The sequence below is a fragment of the Podarcis filfolensis genome (assembly GCF_964270895.1).
Source record: "Podarcis filfolensis genome assembly, chromosome: Z".
In the NCBI taxonomy this organism is placed as follows: Eukaryota; Metazoa; Chordata; class Lepidosauria; order Squamata; family Lacertidae; genus Podarcis; species Podarcis filfolensis.
The window spans coordinates 43,324,936-43,344,919 of NC_139617.1; the positions used below are offsets into that span (position 1 = coordinate 43,324,936).

The 19,984-nt window shown below is 44.7% G+C and overlaps 1 protein-coding gene across 5 annotated transcripts in view; it reads right to left on the bottom strand.

The window, feature by feature from the left end:
* Positions 1-19,984, bottom strand: part of ASTN2 (astrotactin 2) — a 656,937-nt gene that overhangs the window by 177,400 nt on the left and 459,553 nt on the right. For 4 of the 5 annotated variants that reach the window (XM_083597178.1, XM_083597179.1, XM_083597180.1 and 1 more), the window contains 2 exons: positions 2,282-2,406; positions 1,547-1,651 (listed from right to left, as the gene is read on the bottom strand). In XM_083597178.1, coding sequence (XP_083453304.1) covers positions 1,547-1,651; positions 2,282-2,406 — 230 coding nt within the window. Of the gene's footprint in view, positions 1-1,546; positions 1,652-2,281; positions 2,407-2,726; positions 2,980-19,984 lie in introns of those variants that run through there. The other variant, XM_083597181.1, reaches the window with a different exon arrangement.

Consider the following 19,984-nt stretch of genomic DNA (forward strand, 5'->3'; position numbering starts at 1 on the left):
GGAAACCAAAAAGCAGGTTTGAGTGCAACAGCAACTCTCCCCTCCTGTAGTTTCCAGCGACTAGGATTCAGAAGCATTATTGCTTTCACCTTTGGAGGTAGAGCTTAGCCACAGATAGCCCTCTCCTCCATGGACTATTATAGTGTTGGTGTGTTTGCATAGCACCAATTTTGACACCACCTTGCCCCTCCCCCTACATAGCAGCATCTTTACTGCCCCATCTCACTGTCTGCTACTGAAAATAGGCCTTGCCTGCAGAAGGCCACGGGAAGAAGACCACAAGGACAATCACTGCCATTTCCAGTTACAAGGACCAAGTAAATGGTGATGTGAAAGAATCTTAGTAGGCAGAGCCATCTGTGCCTGAGATCAGCCAGACTAGACATTACTGGGCTAGATGGATAAACAGCCTGAACCAGAATATGGCCGCTTCTTATGATCCTTTATTAGGGAAGGGGTATGTAGAGCATGTAGAGCATCAGCTCTGCATGCAAAAGATCCCAGGCTAAATCTTTGGCATCTCCAGGTGGGGCTGGCAATGAGCCCTCCTGAAGCCCTGGAGAACCACTACCAGTCAGGGTTGACAATACTGAGCTAAATGGAACCATGAGGACTAGGCTCTTAAATCATTGTTAAAGACATGGTTTTAGCTCAGAGGCAAAGCTCTTGAGTTGCATGAAAAACATCCCAGGTTCAATCCCCAGGGAAGACCCTGGAATCCTGGAGAACCATTGCCAGTCAGTGAAGACAATACTGACAAATGGTCTGACTCAGTATAAGGCAGCTTCCTACAGGTTATAGCCACCTAAGCAGACCCACTGAAACTAACAGACCTAAGTTAGCCTTGTCAATTATTTTCAGTGAATCTGCTCTAAGCTGACAATACACTGTTCTGTATCCCTAATGCTGCTTCCCTTGCAGATGTGTACAGAAACTGCTGAAATGCCCATCCCTGATCAATAGCCAGGCATGTGTTTTGCTAGTCTTTTAGGAAGCTAGTTGATGGATGTGTGTGACACATGTATCACCACTGAGCAATGTCAGAAGCTGGAGCTAAATGAAAGCTAGGAGCTAAATGGCACCTTAAACCTACACTATGGGTGCAGCAATGGAATGTCTAGGTGCACGATTTTACAAGAAGAATACAAAGGTGAAAATGAATGAACTGCAGCCAAAATATTATGTTCATTTTTCACATGGTCTAGTCCTTCCCCTGCCCACCCCCCTAATATTATTAAGAGGGTGTCTTCTCCAGTCTTCAGAGAGCAGCTGGAAGTGGGGAGGTGGAAAAAGGTCCTCCTTTCCTCCACTCTGCAGTTTTAACCTGAAATCTTAGGCACAGTTCTGCACCCAAAGCTCAGAAACTTCTCGCACTAATGAAATACCTTGTCGCAAAATGCTCCTCCCATTGTTCTCAATGGGAGTTTCAAACACTGCCACTGAGAAGTTACCATTGCAACCATTGCAAGTTGCAGCAGAAGTCTCTGGCAAAGAACCACAGCCGCCTCCCAGCTTGCAATCGTCACTGTAATGTGGCTGTTCTCACCTGCTGAGAGGGCAATGGTGCTTAGCTTTACTTTATACAGGTTGCTTCGGACCCTCCAGTGCTGCACCATGGGGTAGCCCATGGCTTCGTCATACCGGATATCACCTGTGAAGAAATAATTTGGAGTCAGAGCACAAGAGGCAGGAGGTGGCCAGAGAAGAGAGCTGTCTACTTACGCTCCCACAGGATTATTTCATTGTCACAAACTTTGGGATTATGAAGAGTGCAGTAACAGAGATCACAGCCTCATAACAATAGTCACTGCTGGGGTTCTTCAATGAACAGGCTGCAGGCAAGATGAAGACAGAGCCCTTCTTGTTGGCACCAACAGGGTGTGTGTTTTAGAAGAAACACCACTTAACATGGCATAAGAATTGGAAATTATCCAGAAAAACGTAATTTCCAGCCACAAAAATTGTGGCATCTGTGGGAAGGGCAAAGGGAGAGGGGAAGAAGCAGGGCTCTGCCAATAGACCAGTTTCTCTTGGCTCTCGTACAGCTGTCAGACTATAGCAGCTATTCCATCAGGCTGCAGCCTAGGGAAAGAAGGAACGCCAAGCATTTGGCTTTGCTGAAAGACCAGCTGCCTTTAGCTCTGCCTCTCCTGCACTTTTCACGTGGCAGTGACCACTCCATCAAGCAGCTTAAACTGTTTCCTTCCCAACTGGGCATTAATAAGAACTACCCTCCACCTAGAACTCTGGGGTGAGTTGCAACTATGTCCAAGTCTCCTACCTGTGAGCAGCTGGAGGTTTGGAAGTGGCTCAGAGAGCACACCACGACATTGCTCCTCGACTGGTAACGGGATCACCATCAACGCATCAGCCAACTGGGGAAAGTCCTTGATGAAATTATTCTCCCTGCAGAAAGAAATCAGAAAACTCAAAAATAATGATCTGGGCGCCTTCTGGGCAGAGAATCTGAGCACAGTGTTAGGTGGTAGGAGACATTAAGCGAAGGGTGCATTTGTGTAAAAGAGAGAGAAATTGTCTGTTTATGTGTGTGTGCAAGGAGAGAGGGAAACCTCAGTGATACAACTCTTCAGGTAATCAACTGCCTCCCTGTGATTTGTTGTAGAATGAGCCATTTGCTATGTTCTTTGTTTTAAAACAGCTCTTTAGAACAGCTAATACTGTCTCAACTTGCAGTAAAGGACAGATTACAAGTACATTGCCCTCACCTCTACGATTGCACCCGGACAACAGCAGCATTTTAAACAATGAATGCTGATTCTCTCATAATGAGAGGCACCCCTCTCCAGTTTAAGCTTCACCGTAAAATGCTTTGAATTTCCTAAAACCAGAAGGTGGCAAGCTTAGTAGCAAAACCATTCCTGCTTTTGCTACGTTTATTTTACATGCTCCAGTCTTTGCCTATTGGCATTCTGTCAGGTCCAGACCTTCTTTGTCTGTTGGTGGTGGTGGAGATAGACTGAAAACATTGTGCTTTCAAGTTGCTCGAGCGCACTGTTTTGGTTTTGCAGATGCAATAATGAGTTCCCCTTACCATTGGCTCTCCACCACAAGGTGCAAGTAACTAACAGGGCTGCCCAGGGAGTGCCGCGAGGCAGTCAGCCTGGTGCCTTGGCTTTTAGGAGCCACTTACACTCAGCAAAGGAACGTTCAGCAAGGCTGCTGTCTGGGAGGATGGCTGCCGCCAACCTCGTCCCAGAACACTCTGCAGATGTACTCTGGAAAGCAGACAGACGCTGCCTCTTTGAGATGTGACACCGCCATTCAGCTTCAAACCTGGATTTCCCCTCCAAGAAACAGGAGCTGTTAATTAGATCCCTCAGGGTCTGCTGTATTGTTCCCCCCTTTTATTCTTTCTTTAAAATACACATACAGAAGCCAATATGAAACTCTGCACAAGCTACAACACGTACCTTTTGCCCAATGCTTTCTAGGCAAAGGTCTGTGCTTTAAAGCACTGTGTCTGAGAGCTTTTTATTTTCTTGCCCTGGCAGTTCCTCTATGAAAAGCCACTCTTTATTTCTGAGTCAGAACAAACATCAGTTCAGGTTTTCTGCGGATTTGCATTTGCTCCGATTCAGCGGTAGAGAGTGGGTTTTGTGGGGAAAGTGCTCAGAGGGAGGGTGGGAAGCACATGGACATGACACGGCATGTTCAAGTGTGGACCTGTGCCTGGAAACAGCCCCAAAGGAAGTCTGGATGAACCATGACTTCCTTCCTATGTTTTTCCTATTATGTTCACACGTGACATAACCACCATCAAGGAGCTCTCCAATGCATATTTAAGCACATATCACAGAATCATAGAATTTTAGAGCTGGAAGGGACCCAAGCGTCATCTAGTCCAACCCCCTGCAATGAGGAATCTCAGCTAAAGCATCCATGACAGACGGGCATCCAACCTCTGCTTAAAAACACCCAAGAAAGGAAAGTCCACCACCTCTAGTAGGAGTCTGTTCTACTGCCAAACAGCTCTTACTGTCAGAAAGTTCTTTCTGGTGTTTAGTCAGAATCTACTTTCTTGTAACTTGAAGCCATTGGCTGGAGTCCTACCCTCCAGAGCAGGAGAAAACAACCTTGTGGCATCTTCCATGTGACAGCCCTTCAGATAGTTGAAGATGGCTATCATATCTCCTCTCAGTCTCCTCTTTTCCAGGCTAAATAATCTAGCGCCTTCAATTATAAGGATTGGCTTCTGAACCCTTGATCTTAGCTGCCCTCCTCTACATACATTCCAGTTTGTCAACATCCTTCCTAAATTGTGGTGGCCAGAACTGGACACAGTATTCCAGGTGTGCTTCACAGGTAGCAACCATGCACAGCCCTGGATCTCTAGGCACCCGCAAATTTCAAATGAAGGGGCTGACCCCCCCTCCCGATTCCACTTGGTGGCATGTGCACACTGTGGGGTGTGCACATGTCACATTGGTATGCTCGCTCGATGTGTGCAAGTGACATCAGCATGCTGTGGGCCTGCCAACACCACACACACACATGCATGCATGCCCCAGGCACTCAAGGCAGCACGCTTGATGTGGTCTGACCAGGGCAGAATAGAGTGGGACGATGACTTCCCTTGATCTGGACACTAGACTGTTGATATATATGAAACTGAAACCAGTAGTCATTCCTTATCTGCACCATGTCATGTAAACTATCTAGAAGCAGGTAGCTTCAAGGTCAGAAGCATGAGGTAATGTTCATGCGCAGAGTTCTTATGCCTGGATGAGAAACTGGGAGAAAGAATTGAGCTTGTTCTTTTCTTTCTCTGCTCTCTCTGCTGGGAGGGAGAGAACCATCTTCAGAAGCGGACTGTCCCAGCAGCATGCTAGTGACTAATTTATGGGCTAATGATGTACAGAACCATTAAGCTGCAAACCAGCAATAAACTTTACTGCCTGAACCATGGGTGTGAAGTGAGTTTATTACATCGGTGATTGTCTCCAAAAGGCCTTGCAACACTGTGCAGAGTGACGCACACAGAGGAACATGCTGGACACCTTGTGAGTTGGAAAATATACTCACTAATATCCAACATAGTCTCCTGTTGATGCAGCCAAGAATAGCATTAGCTTTTTTTGCTGCTGCATCGCACTATTGACTCATGTTGAGCATGTGATCCACCAAGACCCCTAGATTCTTTTCACATGTACTACTAGTAAGCCAGGTGTCCCCCATCTTGTATTTGTGCATCTGGTTCTTCCTGCCTAAGTGCAGAACCTTATATTTTCCTCTATTGAAATTCATTTTGTTAGCTTGGACCCGGCTCTCCAATCTGTTAAGGTCATTTTGAATTCTGATTCTGTCTTCCTCAACATTAGCCATCCCTCCCAGTTTGGTGTCATCTGCAAATTTGATGAGCATCCCCTCAATTTCTTCATAAAGACATTGAACAACAACAGGCCCAGGACAGAACCCTGTGGCACCCCACTTGTCACTTCTTTCCAGGATGACGATGAACCATCAATGAGTACTCTTAGGGTTCAGTCCGCCAGCCAGCTACAAATCCACCTAACCACATTCTGCCCACATTTCACCAGCTTCCTCATGAGAATATTGCGGGAGACTTTGTCAAAAGCCTTACTGATATCAAGATACACTATTTCACAGCATTTCTCTGATCCACCATGTAACTCCATAAAAAAGGAGATTAGTCTGGCAGGACTTATTTTTGAGAAACCCATGCTAGGTCTTCGTACAGTGGTACCCCGGGTTACATACACTTCAGGTTACATGCACTTTAGGTTACAGACTCCGCTAACCCTGAAATAGTGCTTCAGGTTAAGAACTTTGCTTCAGGATGAGAACAGAAATTGTGCTCCGGCGGCACGGCGGCAGCGGGAGGCCTCATTAGCTAAAGTGGTGCTTCAGGTTAAGAACAGTTTCAGGTTAAGAACAGACCTCCGGAATGAATTAAGTACTTAACCCGAGGTACCACTGTAATCACTGTATCCATTTCTAAATGTTCGCAGCCCTATTGTTCAATTATCTGTTCTAGGACCTTTCCAATGTCAAGCTAACTGGTCAGTAGTTACCTGGGTCTTCTCTCCCTGCCTTTTTTTAATATGGGGACAACATTTGCCCACCTCCAGTCTGTAGGGACCTCATCTGTTCTCCAGTAATTCTCAAAGCTCATAGACAAGGCTCTGAAATTACACCTGCAAGCTCCTTTAGTATCCTTGGATGCAGCTCATCAGGCCCTGAAGATTTGAATTCATTTAACATAGCTAGATGTTCCCTTACTAGCTCTTTTCCTATCTTGGGCTGCAGCTCCATCCGTATATCCATTATTCTGTTATCACCAGGTTTGGCAGTGCTTCCCTTTTGGGTGAAGACACAGGCAAAGTAGGTGTTGAGTAGTTCCACCTTTTCTCTATCACCCAATAGCATTTCTCTCTTTTTCCCATACAGAGTACCTACCACTTGCTTGTTCTTCCTCTTACTTTGGGCATAGCCAAAGAAACATTTATTTATTTTTATGCTCTCTTGTAAGCCTGAGCTCATACTGAGCTTTAGTCCACCTGACCCTATCGCTGCAACTGTTGGCTACCCGTGTGTATGCCTCTTTTGTGATTTCCTCTTTCTTCCATTTCTTGTACATGCCCTTCTTAGCTCATCTCTGAGCTCCTTATACAGCCACAGTAGTTTCCTTAGATGCCTCCCACGTTTGTTTCTTTTTGGAATGGTCTACATTTGGGCCTTCACTATTTCTCCTTTTAGAAACTTCCATCCATCTTGGACTCATTTCTCTTTGAGTCGATATGTCAATATGCCTTTAGCATATCGGGGTACATTTATATTATATATGCTTTTCTGAAGAAGAAGAAGAAGAAGAAGAAGAAGAAGAAGAAGGAGGAGGAGGAGGAGGAGGAGGAGGAGGAGAAGCAGCTTCTGCTGGTAGTTTCGTGGACATTGCTATCTGGAAGTTTTTTAAAGAATATATGCACATTTTGGTTTTTGTTGCTATATTACAGCAACTGTGGCAGGTTTGTTTTTGGTTTTTTAATTGGATTTCATTGTACCATGAGTCAGTGTCTTGCCCTTTTTTAATTGCTATATGTTCTTCCAGCTCTACTCTCTTTATATCCACCTGGAAGCAGAATGCCACTGAACTGGGGACTTGCAGGTTTGGTATGGGAGGAATAGAAAAGAGAGAGAAAGTACAGAAGGGCTATTGCCTTTATGCCCTGCTTGTGGGCTTCCTAAAGCATATTAACAGGCAGTGTCCTGAATGAGATCCAGAAGGCTTAGAGATATTGAGTAGTGCTGGTGGGGAGAAGGAATTCGTATCACTATTTATTCACAATGAGTGAGTGAGTGAATGAATGGCCTTACTGTGTATTTTTCCCAACATTTGTTGTTATTGTTTAAATTTGCTAAGATATAATGCTATAAGCAGCCTAAATCAAGCATAGCCTCTGTCATCCTCCACCACCCAAAGTCACTGGCCTCTTTTCAAATGCTTTATTTAGGTATTTTTCTAGAAAAAAGAGGTGCCAGAACTCACCATGAACACCTCCCTGAGTTCCAGCAAGTTCCAGTTGAAAAAAGCTGTGGGTATACCAACCCCTATAAGAGCAAAACATCCACCCATCACTAGACTCCATATCTGCCACTGAACTGCAAGCCTTGGACATCTCAAGTCTCTTTTCTGCCCAAGCAAAGTTGATCGTCACCCTCCGGGTAAGAATTTAAGGCATATCAATGTCTGATTATCGTCTTCCAAAGCAACTACTCTATTCCGAACTTAAAAATGGAAAGCATAGTGCTGGTTGTCAACAAAAGAGGTTTAAAGACTGTCTCAAGGCAAATCTAAAAAAATGTAGTATAAGCACCGACAACTGGGAAACACTGGCCTGCGAGCGCTCCAGTTGGAGAACAGCCTTTACCAAAGGTGTCATGGGCTTTGAAGACACTCAAACTCAGGACGCAAGGGAGAAATGTGCTAGAAGGTAGGCATGCTTGGCAAATCCACTCCGTGATCAGCTCCTGCCCGGAAACCAATGTCCCCACTGTGGAAGGACGTGTGGATCCAGAATTGGCCTCCACAGTCACTTACGGACTCATTGGTAAATGTTTATGGAAGACAATCTTACTCGGCTACAAGTGATTGCAGAAGAAGAAGAAGAAGAAGAAGAAGAAGAAGAAGAAGAAGAAGAGGAGGATAGCTTGTGTTTCATAACTAGTTCTAGAAAACAGTAGCCATTTCTTCAAGGTTCAGAATTCGATAGCACATAACAGTTCCTCCAGTGCTATAGCAATCAGATAGCCAAAGTTCCCCCCACACAAATTGTTTCAATGCAAGCAGCATTTAGTTTCAGTCATTATGACTCTCATATACTTGGTGTGCCTGATCTGCTACTCATGCCATCAGTTTACCCAAAGTCTACAGTACCCTGAATTTTCTTTCCCACACCGAATGTATGTGACAATTCTTCTCTCCCACCACTCCTGCTTTCCCTTCAGATTCTTTGCTTCAGGCACTTTGCAGCAGCAACTGATATGAAAGGTGCCACACTGAATATAACCCTGTTGATCTGCAATCCGGTAAGCCAGACAAGACACAGTGCTGACAGTTTATACAGAAAGGGAAAGCAAGGCGGTGGGAAAACCTTCCTTATGAGCTCAAGACAGAAAAAACGGCAACAACAAAAATACACCCTCTTCTTCCCTCCAAGAGAACCCAGAATGGTTATCTCAGCTAAACGAAACCACCACTTGCAAACCAGTTCATTTGCAAAGTTTTGCTATGGATGAATATGGGAAGCATCCACAGAACTGTAGAGTTGGAAAGTCCCCTAAGGATCATTCAGTCCCACCCCCTGCAATGCAGGAATCACAGCTCTGACAGACGGCCATTCACCCCCTCTAATGGATGAGGGTCTCTAACACTTTCTGAGGGATCCAGAACATTCATCACAAGTATAAATCAAGGGGTCAGTCTCTGACATCTCCCTTGAAAAGGATCCCAGATAGAAAGCGGAATCTCTTTGTGAGACCCTGGAGAATGATTGGCAGGAAGGCTATGGCACTACCAAGTTAGGCAGTTCAACATCTAGGACCAAGCAAAACATGACAGCAGAATAACTGGATGTTTTGTCCCATGGGGCTATTGCTGCTTGGGAGGTGAGGTGATTTCAGGAAAATGGTGTGTGTGTGTGTGGTGAGGGCAGGGAAGGTTTAGCCCTCTTCCACCAGCACCACAGACTGATTAGATGCTGTCTTCTTGCTGCAGGTTCTATTATTCTTTAAACAAAACAGCAGAACGTATGAAATGTGCACCTTCAGAGTAAGGCAACCCCATGTACATTCAGAATCATGGGCATAGCCAAGGACGGGCAGGGAGGGGCAGCTGTCCCCCCGAATCAACAAAAATAAATAAAAATACATAGCAAACTGAGATTCTGCCCCCCTTCCCCAACAAAAGCCCTGCCCCGCAACAAAAAAATCCTGGCTATGCCCGTGAGAAGAATGGCAACAGTGCACTGTGGACACTGAAACTCTTGGCAAATAGATTTTTGTACAAAGTGACAGCTCCAGCATCCATGGAAAGCTGACTCTGCAACAGCAGCTCTGGGAGAGACAGTAGCAGTGACAAGGGAGATTTATGCCTCTGATGAATGTTGTTGCAAAGCACATGCTGGACACAGATGCAAGATGCATCAGTCAAGGCAGGTGCAGTGGAAATCTGCACTACCATTTCACTCTGCTCTTAGCTCCGTTGTGTGACGTGGATGAAGCAAAGCATACCCCACTGAAAAGTATGACCCTCATAAATTATCCCACCCTAGATAATGGAAGAGGGATCAATGCAGGCTGCAGTTTTCAGAGAGGATGTCAGAGATTCAAACATGCATGAGATGCACATTAATTCCTTTCGGTATTCATAGAATCACAAGAGTTGGAAGGGATACCAAGAGTCATCTAGTCCAACCCCCTGCAATTTAGGAGTCATAGCTAAAGAATCCCTGGCAGGTGGCCACCCAACCTCTGTTCAAAAACAGAGCTCACCACCTTTTGAACTAGTCTGTTCCAATGTCGAACAGTTCTTTCTTTCTTTCTTTCTTGTAATTTGAATCCATAGATGTGGGTCATCCACTCTGGAGCAGCAGAAAACAAGCTTGCTCCATCTTCCACCTGACAGCCCTTGAGATATGTGAAGATGACTATCATGTCATCTCTCAGTCTCCTCCTGTCCCGGCTAAACAAACCCAACTCCCTTAATTGTTCCTCATAAGGCTTTGTTTCCAGAGCCTTTATCACCTGGTCACCCTCCTCTGCAAATATTCCAGCTTGTCAATATCCTTCTTAAACTGTGGTGCCCAGAACTGAACACATTAAACATGCATACATGCTCAGAAGCTGGCCTTCCTGACTTGCTGTCAGTCGCAACCCAGATTTCCAAAAAGTGCAAGAAGTCAAAGAACAGAAAGAACCCAAAAGCTCCATCTGCATATGAATTTGGGGGGTGGAGTGGGGGAGGGGAGAGAGAAATCAAATCATTTCTGAATAGAATCTATGTGCAATTGAGGGGCTGGGGTAATGAAAAGTGTGTGTGTGTGTGTGTGTGTGTGTGCGCGCAAGATGTGTGTAGATTAGGAATGCCCCCCCTTTTTTAAAAAGGACAGCATTTGTTTGCTGGCGGGGCTGCATACCAAAGTAGTGGTGGGATCAAAGGGGTGTGGGGTGAAAACAAGCAGTGGACCACCCATTTTCTTTCTGCCATCATACTCCCTCCCTTCCTTGAAAGCAATTCCTCCTCCCAGTGTGGTGTAGTGGTTAAGAGCGGTAGACTCGTAATCTGGGGAACCGGGTTCGCTTCCCCGCTCCTCCACCTGCAGCTGCTGGGTGACCTTGAGCCAGTCACACTTCTCTGAAGTCTCTCAGCCCCACTCACCTCACAGAGTGTTTGTTGTGGGGGAGGAAGGGAAAGGAGAATGTTAGCCGCTTTGAGACTCCCTAGGGTAGTGATAAAGCGGGATATCAAATCCAAACTCTTCTTCTTCTTCCCCACAACACACATAATCAAATTATTCCTGGGTGAAGGAGGAGAAGCCATGGATGGACTGAACAGCACTACAGGCTGCACCTACTCCTGGTGTAGCTAGGGAGGGAGTGAACATCTGGAACAGAGCAAAATCAAGACTGCATTCTTAATGGATCCAGCTCCCCTCATTATGGTTGAGAGTGCACATTCAAAGACAGAAACGGGAAGTTGAAAGCTGCCATATACATTTTGCTCCATCTACCTGAGTATTCCCTTCTGCGATTAGCAGTAGATCTCAAAGGGCCTTCAGCTAGAGAATGCCACTGAGCTGTGGACCCCTCCCTGAAATTCTGGACCTGCAAATTGTCAAGGCACCCTGCTCTTATGTGAGCTGCAGCTCCTCCCATCCAGCATCACATATTCACCCCACACAGAAACAGGTTTAAAACGATGTGTTTTTCCTTGCACAATCATGCTAAATCTCTCACTCAAGGACAGATCTAAGTTGTGCATGTATATGCATGGGTGCTTTCAAATATATTTATTGATTTTCAGGAACACAGTGGACAAATACAAACATATACGGAAAATAACAGCACCCCCAAAGCAGTCCTCCCCCTTTCCCTAGAACAATATGAATTTAAAAAGGCAAGGAGTTGAACCCAAAAGGTTTTCACTCTAGAATTCTGCTCCATAGAAATGCATGTGTTTGATCAAGGTGGGTGATAACTGTGTTCTTTAGCCATCGTGTAAGAAGTGAAATCGGTCCAAATAAAATGAAAGTCACCTGTAGTCTTGTTTATTCATCAAAGGTTAGTGGCAGCACTACCTGGATTCTAAGAAACCATTAAGAAGTGAGTTTCCAAAACACATGTTTGGGCTAAAGTTGGGTCTGAAAAGGTGAAAGGCTGCTGCATTAAATGGCTTTGCAGAGATTGTGGAAGACAGAGAAACATCTCACTGTCCTTCCAGCTGGGAACACGGAAGAACCAGAGGTGCAGTTAGAAATTTCAGCCAGTAGAGGGCTGCACATGCCTTGAACAATTCACTACTCACAAAACCGCCAGTTAACTTCCATTCTCAAGCAACTGTGAAAAGGCAGAGTTTCTTGTTGGATGTGTGTGGGTTTTTGGAATTCTAAAGAAGTCTCATGGCCAGCCCTCCTTGCTATGGGCAAAGAGTTGGAAGGTGTGTGTGATTGCTTTTCAGGGGTCAGCAAACTTTTTCAGCAGGGGGCCGGTCCACTGTCCCTCAGACCTTGTGGGTGGCCAGACTATTTTTTTTGGGGGGGGGGGAATGAACGAATTCCTATGCCCCACAAATAATCCAGAGATGCATTTTAAATAAAAGCATCATTCTACTCAAGTAAAAACATGCTGATTCCTGGACTGTCCGTGGGCCGGATTTAGAAGACGATTGGGCCGGATCCGGCCCCCGGGCCTTAGTTTGCCTACCCATGGCTTACACTCATGAAATGAAAATATACCTAATTACTGAGGAAGAGAACAAGAAGGTGTGAGAAGGAGGAAACACAGGATGTGTGTTTGGGAAAGTTATAATAGGCCAGTGTTCGGACACAATTGTTTTGGTAATGAGTACTGATTAGGCAATACAGTGGTACCTTGGGTTACAAACACCTCAGGTTACAAACACTTCAGGTTACAGACTCTGCTAACTCAGAAGTAATACCTCAGGTTAAGAACTTTACCTCAGAAATTGCATGCCAGCGGTGTGGCAGCAGCAGGAGGCCCCATTAACTAAAGTGGTACCTCAAGTTAAGAACGTTTTCAGGTTAAGAACAGACCTCCGGAACGAATTAAGTTCATAACCAGAGGTACCAAAGTACTGTTTTTCCTCTTGCACGCTTTAAAATGCAACACTATTTATCCCACTCTCTTGAGATAGGCTAGAGACTGAGAAATTGCGACAATCTGACTCTCACCCTCCCACATCCAAAGCCATCACTCCCATCAAGTGCATCACAGTTCGGAATCCCAATATTTATTCTAAAGTGGAAGTCTCCTCAAGTCAAGTTCACAGCTCCCAGAAATCCTGCCAACACTGCAGCAAATTATCCCTTTGACTACAGAGCTAGCTTTATTATCTAAATAATAATAATAATAATAATAATAATAATAATAATAATAATAATAATTTTTCCAACATACCCCAACAATAGCCAAATTACAAAAATAACAATTCCCAAATTATACAATTATCAGAAGGCCAACCAACTTCCAATTAACACATTTTAGTTAAAGTGGCTCCCCGCATGATGGTTTGGGTGCATTTCAGATCTTATATCACTGCGTTCCATGATCTTAATTAATGTCAGTTACATTTCAGTTATAATAACAATCCCTTTGTATCTTGCCAAACAGTCACTAGGCAAAATCCTATACCCAAATATCTGGTCACCTTCCTCCTAGTGGCAGTTTGACTCAAAACAGTGGGAAACTAACATTACACTTCTTTGTTTACTTCTCAGGGCTCTGTGGTCCAAAGTGTGTGAGCGGAATAAATAGAGGTGTGATAGTAAAAGAGTCGTTTATTAGCACTTGATACCCACTCAATGCCTGTACAATGTATCAAAAGCAATGCTATTAAACCTCTGGAATCACGTCGTAAATGGTTCTGATATGACTTAATGCCAAAATATTTGTGGCCTCAGCCCTCTTAGTGTGTGCCTATAGTAATAGCTTGCTGATTCATGCAACTTCCTTTCTTCGTTTCTTGAATACACCTGGGTGTGCATAATTAGGTTTTTACTTTGTTTTCCTGTGTTTTCTTTTCTTTAACAACCCCTCCCCTTGTTTTGGTGCTGTTCTAATCATAAGCTTGGACTCCACCATGTAGTTTGTACAGCGGTATCTCGGGTTAAGTACTTAATTCGTTCCGGAGGTCCATTTTTAACCTGAAACTGTTCTTAACCTGAAGCACCACTTTAGCTAATGGGGCCCCCTGCTGCCGCCGCGCCGCCAGAGCACGATTTCTGTTCTCATCCTGAAGCAAAGTTCTTAACCTGAAGCACTATTTCTGGGTTAGCGGAGTCTGTAACCTGAAGCATATGTAACCTGAAGCGTATGTAACCCGAGGTACGACTGTACTGTATTTGGAAACATGGAAAATTTCAAAAATTATTTTTTTAAAAAAAAGATCACAGCTCCAATTCTTTTGAATGAAACTGAGGCAAAGGCCAAGTGTTTTTTTTTGGGGGGGGGGCGCACACTCACACACTCTGCCCAGTAGTGTCTTAGGAATAGGACCCTTCAAGAAAGCAAAAAACTTGTGGGACCGAGTCATCCCTTTGCACCCAACACTGGCAGGTGACATAAGTCTCTGGTCTTTCAAACAGCTTGTGTATTAGACACATCCTTCTTTCTTTACAGAGAGGTTGGTTTACACTGGCTGTTTATAATAATTTATTATTTATACCTCGCCCATCTGGCTGAGTTTCCCCAGCCACTCTGGGCGGCTTCTAATCAAGTGTTAAAAACAATACAGCATTCATTCATGTTGAGCATTCATTTTGATTTGTCTATGCAGAGGTTAGAGGACATTACATCAAACAAATGTCAACCCACACTTTCTAGTGCATTTCACTATGACTTTCCTTATCACAAAAAGTCCATTTTTTTGGCATGGGGTGTGGAGAATGGGTTTTGTGCAAGACCACTAAATCCACTCCACTTGAGCAAACTGAATTTTCTGGTATTTCACCTGAAATAGGGAAAGTCTGGAAGCATCCTAAATTGGAAATATGCTTTAATCCAGAAGGTCCTAGTCTCAGCCCCTGCTGCCAGTCACTGCAGACAACACTGAACCACATGGACCAATGTTGCTATCACCTGCTAACAGGATCAGGTAGAACAACCAGTCTGAGTAGACACTTATCAATAAAATAGTTTCACCTGGCCTACGACAGCTTCCTGTGTTCCTGTATTCCCTGCTTAAGGCAGTAGCTTCCCCCACTTGCCATCCCATAATGCACCAACATAAAAACATTAATTTGAGGGAGAGGAGGAGGAGATCATGACCCATGACAGTGATTAGCGGAAGCCACAAAGCATGGTATTTAATTACCTTTTCTCCCAGCTCACACTGCTACAAATGTTAATCATATTAACACCCACCCCTTTGTCCAATGAGGTTACATTCCGAAAAGTGACAATGAGGAAATTGCACTGCAGCAATTCAAAACCAGCTCAGCTGGCTTCAGCATGATGTGTTTTGATATGGGGTCAGCAATGGCTTTTTTAATTAGAGGCATGTAAACAGTAGAGTTTCTTTCTTTCTTTCTTTCTTTCTTTCTTTCTTTCTTTCTTTCTTTCTTTCTTTCTTATAATTTTTATTAAAGATTTTCTTGAATTACAAAAGAACATGCAATGTTTCCCTTCTTTTTCTTTTCTTTTTCCAGATCACAGAGTCTCTTAGTTATGTTCAATGTAAGACAATGTTCTAAGCAGTATAGGGTTGAAGGGGAAGAGAAGTGGGGGAGAGAGTGGGTGGTAAACTTACATATTAGCCTTCCTTTTTTTCAAAATTGGTAAATGTGTGAGGTTTTTGTGTCAGCGTCACTTGGGCAGGTTTTCTTTCTATTAATTTGTTGGTTTACACTGGCAGTGAGAGAAGGTTGGAGGGCAGGGCGTGGTTGATTGCCTTTGCTTAACTGCAGTGAGATTTGTTTGTGTGTTTAGAAGCGGGGTGGGTTGTTAGGCCATGTTAGCCATATTGATCCATATGCTGTTGGTGGATCCCTGTTATTGTCATTTTGGGCTGTATATATAATAAAGCGGAGCTATACCAGGGTGAAGGAGTCCTCCTGTATTCGTCCCTGGGTCTGTTTCCGTCTGTTGGTTAGCTTTTCTAATATATCTGTCTCCCATACAATTTGGTACCAGTGGTCCATGTTTACTCCTGACAGGTCTCTCTAGCGTCTAGATATGAAGTTTCTGGCTGCTGAGAGTATGTGGGTTATAAGTTCTTTATAGAGTGAGCAAGCATTATTGGCTTGGAAAATATTCAATAGGGCTGGGGTGGCTTCCAACACCTGTTTGGTTATTTTACATATTTCTTGTAGGATTTCAAGACACAGATCTAAAAGGTCCTAGGAAAACCAGCTGTATACAGTGGTACCTCGCGTTAAGAACTTAATTCTTTCCGGAGGTCCATTCTTAACCTGAAACTGTTCTTAGCCTGAGGTACCACTTTAACTAATGGGGCCTCCTGCTGCCACCGTACTGCCAGAGCACAATTTCTGTTCTCATCCTGAAGCAAAGTTCTTAACCCGAGGTACTATTTCTCGGTTAGTGGAGTCTGTAACCTGAAGCGTCTGTAACCCGAGGTACCACTGTACTGCTAGATTTGAACGAATGTCAATCCACAGAAAATCTGATTCAGCAGTAAACAGCAGGCCTTCTTAGGGAAAGTGGTCACACACACACACACACACACACACGAGAGAGAGAGAGAGAGAGAGAGAGAGAACCTCTTAGTGACCCATGACTTGTGATCACTGCTATGTGCATTGTCACTTAGTTTATCCCGTTTATACCACATCTTGCTCCCTTGCCTCATCTTTGGTAGTCAAATGAAGCCACGTTACACTGAATCAGCCTACAGGTATGTCCAACCCAGCGCTGCCTATACTGACTGGCTGCAGCACTCCAGGATTTCAGACAAGGCTTTTCTCTCATCCTTCCCTGGAGGTACCGGGGATTGAACCTCACACCTTCTGCATGCAAAGCAGATGCTCTGTCATCAAGCTATTAGAATAGAACAACAGGTTTGTAGGATTGGAAAGGGATTTCTAGTCCAAGCCACAGCAATGCAAGAATCACAGCTGCACACTCACATCCATTCCCTGATTCTGTGGATCACAACCAGGAAAAGGCCCTTCTCTGCACAAGAGAGCTGCTTGCTGTCGGTCACAGAAGGTGGCACCGGGCACAAGAGACTTTCTCATACAAAGCTGCCTCATCCCAAATCAGGATCATCAGTATTGCTGGACTCCAACCCTGCTTACCCCAGCCAGAATGGCCAACGGTCAGGGAGTGATGGGAACTGTAGTCCCACAACATCGGAAGGGCTATGAGTTAGCAATCTTTCATCCAATCTTTGGTTCAGCTAGAATTTTATTGCACCCCCACCCACCCACTCCAATACACACACAAAATCCCTTCTGTAATTCAGAGTCATGAAACTTGAAGCGCCAGTAAATGTCATATCAATATTGAATCAGGTCTCCCCAGCTCAGGATTGCTCACAATGACTGGATTTCAGGCAGAAGTCTTTCTCAGCCCTGCCTGGAAATGTCGGGGATTACACCTGGGACCTTGTAGATGCAAATCACTGAGCTAGGAGCCCCAGTACATCAATGGAGTGGAAGTATCACTTCTAGTGAAGTGGAGCTCACCTTCTCACCTCCTAAGCACATTAAGCAAGTATGAGAAGAGGATCTATGGACATGTGCAGACTGCCCTTCTGCAAAAATGAGTCGCTAGGAGCAACCACAGCACACCTGGGATTAAGTAAAAGCCTTGTCCAGGTCAGCAAACCTGCCTCCCAGGCAGACTTAAAGCTCTGGCACCACTTTTAAAAATAAATTAACCACTCAGTGGGTGGGTGGATTATCAGTGCTGTAATATAAACTTAGCGGGTCTGTAACTGCGAGGTGCTGAAAATGATTCAGTCAATCATCTCTGGCAGAATGCCTCGGGCTCTGTCTTGGCAGCCTTTTTTCATCCTAACAGCAGAATACTAATCATAATGGCGACAGGCGCACTAAAAGCTGCACTTGCTTCGGAGCCAAGGGATGCTCCAGACGGCACAACCTGGACCCTTCTTCCTTAATAGCATCTGATTTGAGAACACACACACACACACACACAAACAAAAGAAACAAGGAAGAATGACACACACACAAATGGCACAGGGACAGGGGAAATAAAGAGGCAGCTGTCTACTGAAAGTCTCTCCAGGTGCACTGCTTGCAAAACAGCACAAGTGTCACCTGGAAACTCTGGTGTCAGCTCCCAGGAAAGCCACCCACAACCCTCATCCCCCTCATTCAATCAATACAATCAAAGGGGTGGAACAACTCTCCCATGAGGATAGTTTACAATATTTGGGACTTTTTAAGTTTAGATAAATCTGAATGAGAGGAATGAATGTGGAGTTGGAAGGCACCATGAAGATCATCTAGTCCAACCCCCTGCAATGCAAGAATCTTTTGCCCAACATGGGGCTCAGAGACGTGCTAGAGGCATATAAAACTTTGCATGGGATAGAGAAAGCAGATCAATAGTTTTTCTTCCTCTCTCACAATACTAGAACCTCAGGACATCCAAATAAACTGTGTGTTGGAAGATTCAGGACAAACAGAAAGAATTACTTCCCCAATTACATACATTCCCATAGCAGCTTTAGCTCATCCCTCCCTTCCTTCCTTCCTTCCTTCCTTCCTTCCTTCCTTCCTTCCTTCCTATTGGGGGGGGGGGTTGAAACACTTTGTCTTTCTGATTTCTTTCAGCACCTGCTCTTGCCCTTTCTCCTTGGAGGAAGGAGATGTCCCCTGGCCCCTCAAATTTCTCATGTCTTTGGTCCACCTGTACTTAGCATGTGGGGAAGTTACTGGTGCTGGAATTGGTCCAACCTGTGTTATGGACAGGGTACAAAAGGTATAATACCCCTTCCATGCAAGACTATTTGCTCTTCCCTAACCAGCCTTTCATATACACCCTCAACAACTGATATTTTGACTTGTGTCGCACCCCATCATGGCTTCTCAAAATTCAAATGTCAACCGGCTCAAAAAGGTTGGTGACCCCTGTTCTAAGGGGGCCAAGAAAAAGATGAATGGGTAAACTATGCTGACCAGACTTCAGACTATGCATGTGAGGGTTCTGCTCCAGGAGCTGGATGAGGTGCATCCTGACATACAAGTATCCCAACCCACAGTATTCATTCCTGCAATGCTTGAGTACCATGGCAGAGTTTCTACATGCCCATTCTAATGTTTATTCCTCCCTTCTCTTCTGGTCTTTCAATCCGCCCTCCCTCCTCGCTGCAATTGTTTATTCTACTAAACTGTCTCCCATGGGTTTAAAACTCATGATAGGCAAAAAGATCTAGCTTCCCCTGAAGTGTCTAGAGGGAATGTCGGAAGACTCGGTGTGGAACGTGAACAGATTCAGGAAAATTTATCGTTCCCACAGCAACACCTTGTTCGTATGTATAATGCACTGTTAAGGCAATGCCGCTCCAGATTTATGCCTTAATTACAAAGTCACTGTTATGGGAGGTAGTCACTGCTAAATTATTTTGCTCTCAACTTCTTGGTAAATCAGAGGTTATCTTCCTTCCTTTGAGATTCCAGCCGCTTACACAGAGCCTTATGTTTGTGACGATTAAGTTCAAAGCTTGACTAAAATTGGGAAAGCAATTTTTGTGTCCCAAAAAGGCAATGGTGTTTTTTTAAAGTTCAAAAGGAGGGGGGGGAGTTTCTATTGAGCAGCCTAGTATAAATATATAAAAGATTGCAGAACCTTTACACTGCTGACCTCCTACTCAAATGCAATGTGTTTTTAAAAGTTCACACCTGTCAGGCAGTTAATCTAACCCCAGGAACAATCAGGAATGATGTGACAGTAGACAACCTGATTTAGAAACACTACACTGATGCTCAAAAGGAACCAGCCTTCCCCAGCTGCATCAGAGCAAGGCTGGCAAGGAGAGGCATAGTTCACATAAGATCCCAGTCCAAACAGGAAGCTGCCCATAGTCCTTCCTACCTAGCAGGATACAATGGCCTGGTGGCAGAGGTGTAGTGTGTGGGGCATCACCCTGGGCAAACATTCAGAAGGGTGCAATTAGGCCATAGGAGTCTTGAGGGTGGGAGGAAGGTGGCTCCATTTTCTGGCACAGCAAAGTGTGGTGCACGGTTGGCTGGATGGGCTGCAAGTCAAGAGCCCCTCCCTG